At 45.8% G+C, this 11,786-nt stretch overlaps 1 protein-coding gene across 1 annotated transcript; it reads left to right on the top strand.

Moving 5' to 3' along the window:
- The first annotated feature begins 408 nt into the window (after positions 1 to 408).
- LOC109760179 (uncharacterized) lies at positions 409 to 10,216 on the top strand. The gene is made up of 2 exons (XM_020319009.4): positions 409 to 933; positions 9,262 to 10,216. The coding sequence occupies exons 1-2, from the start codon at positions 500 to 502 to the stop codon at positions 9,872 to 9,874; spliced, it is 1,047 nt and encodes a 348-aa protein (XP_020174598.1). The 5' UTR covers positions 409 to 499; the 3' UTR covers positions 9,875 to 10,216.
- The last annotated feature ends 1,570 nt before the right edge of the window (positions 10,217 to 11,786 follow it).

Here is an 11,786-nt window from a genome sequence, read left to right as displayed (position 1 = left end):
TAAAGCCCTAGCAGTTTTGAAAGCGGTGTCCGACACATGATCTCTATGAGAAGAATTTATATTGTCTCAGATTGCAAGATTGTCATCGACAATATCAAGCAGAAGAGTGCGACAGTTTACAACGCGATTATTCGAGAAATCATAGATCATTCTAATCTTTTTACTTCTTGTTTGTTTAGTTATGAGTATAGGAGGTCGATATCGAGTCTCACAATTTTAGCGAAGTATATTCTCTCACTTGGGATTAGTGGTCATATTTGGTTAGCTAACCTGGGTGATCTTACTTTCGTCCTTCTAAATATTATGACCAGTTAACTAAAAGCTTTGCGAGGTTGTCTAAAAAAATTTAAAGTGAAAAGTTTCAAAAAAAATTTAAAAAAGAGAAAAAAAACTCAGTACCGTCGTGTGTCAAGCTCTTTCTCGTTCCCCAACGAGCAAGAGACACATCGTTTCCCCCAAATCTCACCCCAGGTGCTACTCCCGTTCTTCCGCCATCGCCATGGAGGACGCCGCGAACGCCACCCAGACCACCTCCACCACCTCGTCGGTGGCCGCCGTAGCCGCGGCGGCCCAGCACCAGCAGCTCCAGCGCCAGCTCTTTCTCATGCAGCAGGCTCAGGCTCAGGCGCAGGCCCAGCCCCACCCGCAGGCGCAGCAGCTGTCGCAGCAGGCCATGTCCCGCTTCCCGTCCAACATCGACGCCCACCTCCGCCCCCTCGGACCGCACCGCTTCCAGCAGCCGGCGCCGTCGCAGCTCCAAACCCCACCCCAGCCGCACTCGCAGGGGCAGCCGCACCCCCAGCCGTCCCCGCAGCAAGCGGCGCAGGCTAGGGTCCGGAGCCCCGAGGTGGAGATGGCGCTTCAGGACGCCATGCGGGTCTGCAACCCGGACATCAAGACGCCTTTCCATTCTCTCGAGGACGCCGTTAGCAGGTGCGCCTTTCACATACCAACTCTCACTTTTTATTTCCTTGATTTGCTGTGTGACATAGATCTAGACTATTTTGCGTGGCACGCGAGTTTATGGCCAACGGAGGTTACTGATGGATTTTTGCCGAGCCCCTTCAGAATAAGGGTCTTGGGGCGCCCTTGTATATGCTGAAAAATCGTTTATGTCAGACTTCTTTTTATGTCACTTAGGGGAAACCATGGGCAAGTAATGAAACGAGATCTCATAATAGCCGAAAAGAAAAACTGGCTTCATGGAAAACAACCAGCACTGGTGTCTACCTTCTGGTAGAGGTCTGTATTCTTTGCGAAACCAGGTTCACTAACCTTTGATGTGATGTAGAATTTGAATTTATGATGGATCTTTTAGGATCCAGGCACCACACGGTTTTTGTCCACCAGTTGCAACCTTCGTTGTGGTGTACAAGTTATAATAATCTTAAAGGTCATTGGAGACTCTGATTAGTTTCAAATTTCCAATTTGATGATGCAGATTTGATCTCTAAGTTGACAATTACTTTTAGTTTGATGGTGTATATGTTAAGTAGTGATTGAACGTTTGTACTTTTTGCACTGGAATTTCACTGATTTGATAACTAGCTTGCCGATGACCATCCATTGTTTAGAATTGGCTTGTCGATCTGTCCGTCACAGAAACCACATGCATATGATCACGTGAGCATTCCAATGTTTTAGTTGTTTAATGCCCACAAGTTTTGGTTAATAGACTTGCATTTGTAACTAAAACTTTTTGGACCATAAATATTTGCCCCGGCTAACTTCAATTCCTGGATCCGCCACTGATCTTCAGCCTAGAAACACATTTGGCCTACCACGCGCTCAATCTTGATAAAAAAATTGTTTTTTGCTATTTTCTTAACTTCTATTTGTTAAACATTCAGTTACTTGTATGGCTATATTTTTATCCTGTAGTTTGTTTTCATGTGCTGTGAGTGCATGGGCAATGCTAGTCGGCATATTGAGAATGAGCAATTTGAATAGACCTGCAACCAGCTTGATGATAGATACATCAGTAGGGCACTTTCGCTCACCAATTCGATAAATGGGTTCTTTCCTTGTGTTTAGTGGTGACATGGGCCTGGTTGGTTTAATGCACGAGAACCAAAGTTTGTCTTACTAAACTTTGACAAGATTTTGCTTGGTGCCAAAATTGTGGTAAGGCTTTTCTTTGGCCTAACTTGCGCAATGAAGGCCTCCTTAGTAACTCACTTACACCAGTTTTCATTTTTTTTATTTCTGTGGAAACCAAAGCTTGATAACAACTGGTATTACCAAACTTTGGTGATCAAATTGGTTGCTATTAATTGGGTATTACCAAAAAATCAACAACATTGCCAATGGAATGGGAATTTTAGTTCGTCTTTGGCCACAAACCAAATGAAAGCCGACAGTAACATCCCATGTCTTGTTCTGCTGTGTTGGCGTCCACTATGGAAACCATTATCTGTTTAAGCATACTTTTGTAGTCAAGTGATTTCTTCATTTTTACTAATTGCCGGGTACGTTGTTGAAGACTCCTTAGTTCTATTCTTCTAGTTGTGACATCTGTTCATCTGGACTACCCTATATGATAGTCTATTGATTTTGCGATGTTCCTTTTTTTGCTGGAAAACCTTCTCTGAACTAAGAAAAACTTTAGACCCCTGTCAGAAAAAATGATTTTGTTTTACAGGTCCCTATGTACCTTATGGACAATCTCTTTAGAAACCTTTTATTGTTTGCTGAACATATATAACTGGCAAGAGCTGTCCTATGAACACAACTGTATAGCGTAGTTGCTAAAGTTGGCGTTTTCTTCCTGGCTGTCTTGGGCTCAACCTCGTGCCTAGCGAACAGGCAGTTTTCTATTTTCTTTTATAGTTGCAGTTGTGTGACACCTGGACCAACATGTCTGAGTTGGGATGAAGATAAATAATTATGCATAACTGGTATCTGGTCTTGCCTTATCATTGTTTGTGTTTCTACTTAGGCTATGTTCTTTACCCCCATTGAAATTCAACTAGAATGGAACTTCTTGGGATGGTAGATATTTATACCTGGGCGGTGCAGGATAATTTCGCTGTTTTTTTCTTTCTCAGAGTATCTTTGTGCATACAGGTCATCTTGTTTGGCGTTTGGTAGGCCGGTCTTAGATTCTCTGCTACAATAACAATATTGAAATACCGGTATCATCATCTTGTATTTCCATGTACTCATGTTGGGCCATAATGAAGTAACTATAAGATGTGAGTTAGCTCTATATGTCAGGGTCCAAGTAGAAATAGCTGATGGTTAATGGGCCTAAAACCTTCAACGGTAACATTGTAGCTGTAGCCTGCACCAACCATTGCCCAGTGCAACTCCCTAGCACCTGTCCGTCATTTGCCGCTGTAAACTGCACTATGCTTCAGTCACCGTACCTTCACTGACCACAGGAGACGAGATTGGAGAATGCTCTGCTTTGGCCTTCAACACCGGCTGCTCCGCCCTTATCACCATCCCCTAGTTTTGTGGTATTCTCACTCACCACCGTCGATGGGTCTGGGAGGCCCTTCTTTGCCGCTCGATCCACACGGCCGCCCCCGCCGTTGGACCTCCTCCCTTGCACTGGCCTTCACCGTTCCTGTCATTAAGCTACCAAGTTCCGGGCCTTCCTTTGCACTAGCCTCTACCACTGGAAGTTCTGTCTATCACTGTAGCCTTCCCTCCACCGTTCTAGCCTATTCGTCTGGGATTGTTCGCAACCCCACCAATTGTTCACATCAAGACATATGTTGCTCGATATGATCTCTGTGGAGGATCTAGCCTATGGTCTAGAGGGCGGGGCGTGTGAATAGACCATACACAAAAAATCTACTCCCTCTGTCCCAAAATAAGTGTTGCTGATTGAGTACAAAGTTAGTACAACTTTGTACTAAATCAGCGACACTTAACTTTGGATGGAGGGAGTATGTAATTTTAGGGTTTGATAGTTTTGAGCACAAAGAGACTAGTTAGTACTTAAGCAATCAAGCATCAATCAAGCAAGTGAGTAGAGTAGTGGAAATATAACAACTTGCATGAAAGTAAGGGAGTAGGGTAGAGACTGCAAACATTGGTTGACACAAGGATGTTTCCTGTGGTTCAGATAGTTGGCGCTATCTTACATCCACATTGATTTAGGCTTTATAAACCAAATGGTTCTAGGATTTAAGAATTCCGGTTGTGACGCTAACAAACGGCCCACAAAGCTCAATCAACCTATTCTGTCATGGCTTGCACTTAGAAGCCTCAGTAGGGGTAGATCCTCACCAAGTGGGCGATCTCTAGGCCCGTACAAACTCTTGTGATTGATAGGATCACAAGTGACCCCTAACCGTCTAGGGTGAGCTCATCATCCAAGAGTAATAAGCATAGCAAAATCACTTGATAAGACATGAAAGATCTTCAACCAAAGCTTTTCTCGAGAATTCGTAGGATCACTCATAAGAATATGATTGCGGTGAAAGAGTTGAACTTGAAGTGTAGGGATTCAGGAAAGGGAAGTTCTTGGCTGTCTAAGAATCAAGAAGTGAACACGGAATCAGATCACCCATCAATAGACCCAAAGTGGTCGGACCCTTCCCCGGACCCTGCGCAAGCGGGAGCTACATGCACTGGGCTTTTTGCATCTCTCTTTCTCTAGGTGGTAGACGGATGGACCGAAGTGAAATGAACCAATAGAGAAATAGACGGAAGTGCCGATGAAAATTTTATGCTCGGAAATGCCGATGCAAATAGAGGGTGTGCCAAATGGGAATTTTACTCGGCAGTTCCTGAACAAAGGAAACCACAGTTCTGAACTGTTTGAACTGGCTTTGTTCTCTTAGTATGAATAACCCCAAATAGCTTGATAGTACTAGAAGAAAATCTTCAGAAGTACCAGGGCTTAGAGAAACTCATACAAAGGAATGTCTAGGGAGTGGATTTTGGATAGGCTTAGGATCTGCTCCTGGAATTCAAACCATAGACTTGCTTGTGCCCCTCTTCATAATATGGTTGTCCTATACTCAATGTGAATCTTGGATTCACTAAAAGCCTAGAAAATACATACTAAGAGCTTGACGAGGACAATAACTGCTAAAGAGAATCCATTAAACTCATAATTCATTAGATCCTTGCTATGGATGCCAATTAGGTATCATAAGTAATTGTTCTGTCCTTTGATGACCAAGGTCATTCTTTGCTAAAGAGAAATGATCATTATGAGTCAGACTTGATAAGAATTGGATCCCTAGAAAGGATTTTGTGTGGGTGGGTGGGGTGGGGGGGGGGGGGGGGTTTGTCGCCAATGATCTTCCACTTGTAGCCAAACCTGATACACAATAAGATCACATGTTATACCTGAAATAAGCTCATACAACATTAGTCCTCTCAATGATTCTGTCATAAATTATCAAAACCAACTAGGGTATAATGGAGATGCACTTTCAGTCTCCTTCCACATGCTCGTGTGGTAGGCCACCTATGATCTCGTCATGGACGACTAACATCATACACTGAAGTCAGCGTGATCAAGTAGTTCTGTACACCACTGCTACCATATTCGTTTCTTAGTCAGGCCATAACCGCCTGCAAGTCAGCCATCATTCTTTCTTGGACTACATGTTGATCGGTGTTTAGTGTTTACCTTCACTACCTTAACATCTCATGGTAGGCCACCTATGATCTCGTCATGAACATGGACGACTACCATCATACACTAATGAACACTAATGAGAGCGTGATCAAGTAGTTTCCACACACCACTGCTACCTTCATTCGTTTCTTCGTCAGACCATGACCACCTGCAGGTCAGCCATCATTCTTTCTAGGACTACATGTTGATGGGTGTTTAGTGTCTACCTTCACTACCCCAACATCAGCACTCACTTCATGTGGAGAGTCATCCTGGAATGGACATCTATGTATACCTAGCGACTATCAAGTTCATCGTTATATGGACCCGTTCAAGTTCCGACACCTGTGATGGGCTGACTTTGACAGAGAACGATTGAAGATCTATGACAGTCCTTCTCAGTCGCTCATCAACATTGGTATTTGGTTCTAATGGGCATGCATTCTTAGATGCCAGTCGATGGCACAATGACATGCCATCTGGTAAAGCGGGCTGGAGTGTTATGACTCGATAGTGTCAGCCAGCCAATCCAGAAGGCGCCGTCTAGACAGATATGGGCAACTAGGAACCAAATAGTGTTAGTTGATAGTATAATTGTGTTAGGGAGAGAACTATCATATCAGGCAAAGATACTAGTCCAATTTGAATAAATAGAGACCCGGTTTGTTAGGAAGGAGATATGTTTCTTGGTGACCAAGTCTGTTACGTGACTAAGTTTTGTAAGCTTTGGAGCCACTAGTCCTGACAGAGATGAGCCCTCTTGCTGGTTGTTGAGGGTGAGTGCCCTATCCCCACTGCTCGGACCCTTTGCCAAGTTATCCCATCGTGCTCCTTGTCTACATGGTCACTGTGCCATGAATAACCTGTTTGGGCTAATTAATCTTCTGACTCAGCATTAACTGCCCAAGTAGATGGCCACAGTTAACAACAAACCAGGTTGGCATTGTGCCAAGGGTTAACTTTTAGTTGTTCATTTCACTCTCAGGGTAGTTCAGGGGCTACTGTGGGCATTTTCAGTTGTAAAAGTGGATAGGATGTAAGAGCATCTCTAGCAGACCCTTTATATCACGGACCCTTATAGCGCGTTTACAGTTCGCGGTTGTCTTCGGATACGGGCCGAAAACAGCCGCGGCAGAATAGCAACCGAATATGAACCAGCAAAATTTGAAATCACACATTCGCGCAGAAAATGAACCAGTTCAGTAGAACTACTAGCACTTGATCATCTTAAAAAGTCATACAAAGTAGAATTTTACAACTAATATTTGGAGGAGCAGGCGCCACCGTAACCCTAATTACAAAATTGCGCTCACCGGAGCCGGGGGGATTGCGGCGGCGACGCTGCGGCGGTGGAGGAGCTCAGTCCTCGTCGTTGGAGACGAGGTCGACGTAGACCTCGCCCTGCTTCTTTTTTAAGAGGCGCCACTCTTCCATGTTGGCCGCAAACTCCTGCGCTGCCGCCATCCCCTGCTCGAGGAAGATTCTGTCGATGTCAACGTCCCGTCGGCGGAGCCGCTCCGCCTTCTCCTCCCGCGCAGAGCGTGCGACGATGGCGGCCTCCATGACGTTCGCCTCTGCCGGGGGGAGGTAATCCTCCGGCCCGATGACGCCCCGCCGCTCCGGCTCTGCCTCTGGCTCCCTCTTCACCGCGCGGAGCGGCGGGAGCTCCTACGGCTCTCTTTTGACCGGCATGAGTGGCGTCCGCGAGCTCGAGGCACCGGCAGAGGAGCTGCCCGTGGCAGAAGAGCCGGAGGACAGCCCGTGGCGGAGGAGCTCTGGCCTTGCCCAAAAAATGGGCCAAACCCGTATAGTCGCCGGATTTTTACGGGGCGCCCCGTTTTAAGGGGTCTGCTAGAGATGCTCCAAGGGGATGGCCTGGAATAGCCCTTTCACATAAAATTTGGTTCTACAGAGAATGGCGTTTCAGTGCTCAGGACTATCTGAATCTGAAATCCTTGGCATTCGTGAAAGTCAGTCGACGGGACAGCTGTCTGTGCGAGATAATGGGGCAGGTGGAGGAAATACGGGGTGGAGCAGTCTCGTACATAGACGTTCGGTGGGCCAGCGCCGTGAGTTTTGGTACTGGATGAGGAGATCCAGTCATGATGGCAATCCGAGCTGTGGCTCACATTGCAGGCGCATAGCTGTCCCTGGAGTCGGGGTGTTAGTAACTTTGGGCTGCAACAGGACCGTGGCTCAGAAAATGATACTCACGATTACATCGTTGACAATCTTTTTTTCTTTCGAATACATAGCTGACAAGCTGACCGTGCCATTACAAGGGTAAAGTTGTTCTAAAAAGAAATTTTACAAGGGTAAGTGATTACAGGGGCGAACACGAGCAGGCAAATTAATCTGACCAATCTGCTAGAACGTCCTTATAGGTCCATTAGTGCACACATAAGTTTCATGGAGTGACTCAACTACGAGCTATTAACCCCTAAGGAAAAGCTCACGCTATGAGCAAGCTGACAGTACTTGGGAGGAGCAAGCCAGTGCGCAGTTGCCGTGCGCGTCAGCAACCTTGGGTGTCGCCGGCTGGCTGCTGGATGCACCATGCGTGCGCTGCTGGTGTGCATTAGGACATAGGAGCATTCGCCGTTGCATTGCGCGGGGTGGGTTGGACGGCAGCCGGTCCGTGGTCCTGACGCACAGCCACTGGAACTAGGTGTGGGCACCAGGGCTGCAGGAGCAAGGGCAGCCACCGGCAGCTGTCCGAGCTGACGGGCATACTTGTCCTGGAATTCAAATAAGGGGCACAAGCCATCCTAGAAACAAAAATACCAAGCAAAAGGCAATGGGTGCGTGAGTTCCCAACCATCAAATGGGCACTACAGCTTGTGGATTTACAGGGTGCGAAGACTTGCATTGTCATTCACACACTTGTAGAATCTGGATCAAGGATTCTGTCCTTTGTGGGCATAGATGTCACCAAACATTTGCTGCAGAAGAGGCAAGGGATGAGGGGGAGAAGCTCCTGCTGCTCGGCGGAGTAGGATGAAGCACTGGAGGCGGACATGGCTGGCGATTTGGTGGCAGCAGCCAGATTGTTTTCGACTGAGTGAAAAAGGGTGGGAGTGAAAGTGGCAGAAGGGTTCACGGGTTTCTTATCCAGTGACGGGGTAGGTGGCTGTTATTAGCTGGGGCCGTCACAGACGCGGAATAGGCCGTCCACAGAACTGCTGTACCTAGACGTTCGAGACGTTGGGGACGGCAGTTAATGCGTGGGGTCCGGTTGAAATGCGCTGAAGATACAACTGACGTGTACAGGGAGAAATACAAACAGTGCAGAGATCCCGAGGAGGAGGGGTAATTTAGATATCAGATTCATCTGAGCTCGGGCTCAGAAACGAATTTTCGGGTTCTAGATTCCTTTTGCTTTTCGACAAAAGCATGACTTCTGGAAAATGTGAATATATGTTAGTTATGTGAATAAATGATTTGGCGTGTTGCATTGCCTAGCCTGATATATTAAAATTGCAACATGTTGCTTAATTTGTCAGTCAACTTAGAAAAGGCATACCACATTCCTGTCAGTAACGCCTCTTAAATCGTGTTAACCATTGTTTAGAGTTAGGCGAGCAGTGTCAATCAGTAACACTTTTGAAAGGTTTTTTCCACTTAACTTCCCTATCCAAAGGTACTGATACACTCTGTTCCATTGCTGCAAAAATCAGGTTATTGCCTTACCATGTTGTTGCTGACTACGAGGCTGAAGAAGATGACAGGATCCTTGACAGCGACGCAACTGGCCAGATTCCCTCTCGTCTTCAGCAATGGGATCATAACATTCTGGTAAAAATTGCTGAGTTCACAACAACTTTTGAGAAGCAAGTGTTGGCATACAACATAATGACCAAGAAAAGGGCCATTGGTGAGTTTCGATCGGAGGAGCGACTCATGCTAGAGCAAGCTTTGTTACAGGAGGAGAAGCAGGCTTCGATGGAACTAAGAGCAGAGATAGAATCTAGGGAGAAAGCAGGCCGCGAGGCTGCTGAAGCTAAGATGCGTATGGCCATGGCTGAGCATGCTCGAGTGGAAGCTCAAGCACACCCTGAGGTAATTGGTCATGGCCCTTTGAGGGCCAATGCTGCTGCTTCCCAAGGCGATGATGGTCCTAGTCATGACATGGCACAAGAACAGGTTGAAGATGGATGGGAAAACACTCAAAGGGATGATGATGATCCATCCGAGGATTTCCTCAATGATGAGAATGAACCAGAGAATGGAAACTCTGATATGCAAGAGGAGTGGCGGCGATCGGGGGAATTTGATCTAAACTCTAGGTAAGACTGCAAGGGGTACGGCGTCGGTGGTGGCAATCTGATCTGAACTCTAGGCAAGATAGGTGCACCCGACTTGAGAAAAGGCTTGAGGATGCATCGGCTGGTGCCTGGTAACTTGTCTCTAGTTATCTGATTATATATGTTTTGAAGATAACTTGTCCTGTCATTGTGGCTGTAAACACGCAATTCAAAACTAGTACTATTTAGCTTTTCTTTTTGAGAAAACTAGTACTCCCTCCGCAAACTAATATAAGAGCACTACTCATGTGTTTAAACAGTGTTTAGAATGTTAAGTGGCCTGTGCTTTGTTGCGGAATATTTTAGCAATGACCTTATCAAAAATAAACTTGAATATATGAGAATAGTACCACACTACATTCCACCTAGAGGTAAATGAAGGGTGGCTGAATGTTATTGTCTTGTGACACTCAAGTTCAATTATTAACTATTTATTGTTGAAAAAAAATAAAAATAATGAGGGCTTGCATGTGATAGAAAGTGAGAAGTTGAAGGGAAACACTTTTTTTTATATCGAAGGGAAACACTTAATATCATACGTCTGGCACAAGCAATCCTCAGACCACTCGTGCTCCGTCGATGTTTGTTTAATCCGACTGCTGAGCATAATCCCTCGTCCCGCTGCTAACCACCCGGATTTAAGCCAGGTTTTCCATAACTGCCCCGCTAATCCCTCGCCCGAAGATCCATCTCTCCGAGATCCCTGGATCCCCCTCTCCTCTCTCTTCCCTCCGCCGGACCTCACCTCTGAGCTCGCCATCCACCATGCGTGTCCTGGCCAGCGCCGCCAGAACTCTATCCCCTACGCCCCGTGCTTCGAACTAACCTCGCCTCCGAGCAGACCAGCGCCCAGATCTGTTCCCCTTACGCGGCCCCGTGCAGCCTCGCCGGTCCGCCGAACCAGCATTAGCGGCCACGCCCGTCGTGTCCACCGTCTTATTTTCCTCACCAGGTTGTGCAGATCAACCCGGTCAACTTGGGGGCACCAGGTATGCACGGCTCCATCAAAGATTCAAAGTACAAATACATCACCTAACTCTGCAACGTTGAAGTAGAAATCAGCATGCTCGTATTATAGTGTACTTCTATTCCGCGGCGAGGCCAGCCTAAAGTATCCGTGGGGTCAATGGTATTTTTTTGGATTTTTTTCTTCAGTATGAACAGTAACCCCACAGACTAACACGTACCTTCGCCGCTGCTTCTATTCAAATGGACGTGTGCTGTATGTCTGTGCAGAGCTTTTGTTCATGTAAGCCAACATGACCCCAATTAGGTTGATGATATTGATTCGTACATAAAAAATTTCAGCAACCAATCTTGGAAGCAGACATCCTATTTTTATTTTATTTTGATAACTGGATGCTTCCAATGCATCACATCTATGTTTTGATAGCAACAAATTTTTGCTTTAGAATCCATGCTTCGTCGGTCTCCTATATGTGCTTCTTATGTACTCCCTCCGTCCGGAATTACTTGTCGTAGAAATGGATGAAAATTAATGTATCTATAACTAAAATATGTCTAGATACATTTTTATCCATTTCTACGACAAGTAATTCCGGACGGAGGGAGTATAAGTAGAGCGCCGCCGTACAACCACGCTTCTTAATTTATGTAACAATACGCTTCCAAGATTTCCTAACAAATTAGTGAGATACCAATGCAAGATTGCCAAGCCATTAGCTATTCCTTATAATTCCATGCTTCCAATCTATTCTTTTATTGTTTCAAAATGCCAAATGGTGATTTGAACACGGATTGTCTTATGCACAGGGTGGGCTTATGTATGCATTTGAGTTGTTTACCGGTGTACATATGTGCGCTTCGATGAATTTATTTATAGATAAAAAATTTATGCACCCATCCGATTCAGTCGGAGCATGGACTAGTAGTATCTA

Source organism: Aegilops tauschii, chromosome 5 (assembly GCF_002575655.3).
Source record: "Aegilops tauschii subsp. strangulata cultivar AL8/78 chromosome 5, Aet v6.0, whole genome shotgun sequence".
In the NCBI taxonomy this organism is placed as follows: domain Eukaryota; kingdom Viridiplantae; phylum Streptophyta; class Magnoliopsida; order Poales; family Poaceae; genus Aegilops; species Aegilops tauschii.
This window is presented reverse-complemented; position numbering and strand designations above follow the sequence as displayed.

Coding starts and splice junctions, on each gene's coding strand:
- LOC109760179 (XM_020319009.4), top strand. CDS start 500: ATGGAGGACGCCGCGAACGCCACCCAGACCACCTCCACCACCTCGTCG. Junction 934..9,261: donor CTCGAGGACGCCGTTAGCAG/GTGCGCCTTTCA, acceptor TGCAAAAATCAG/GTTATTGCCTTACCATGTTG.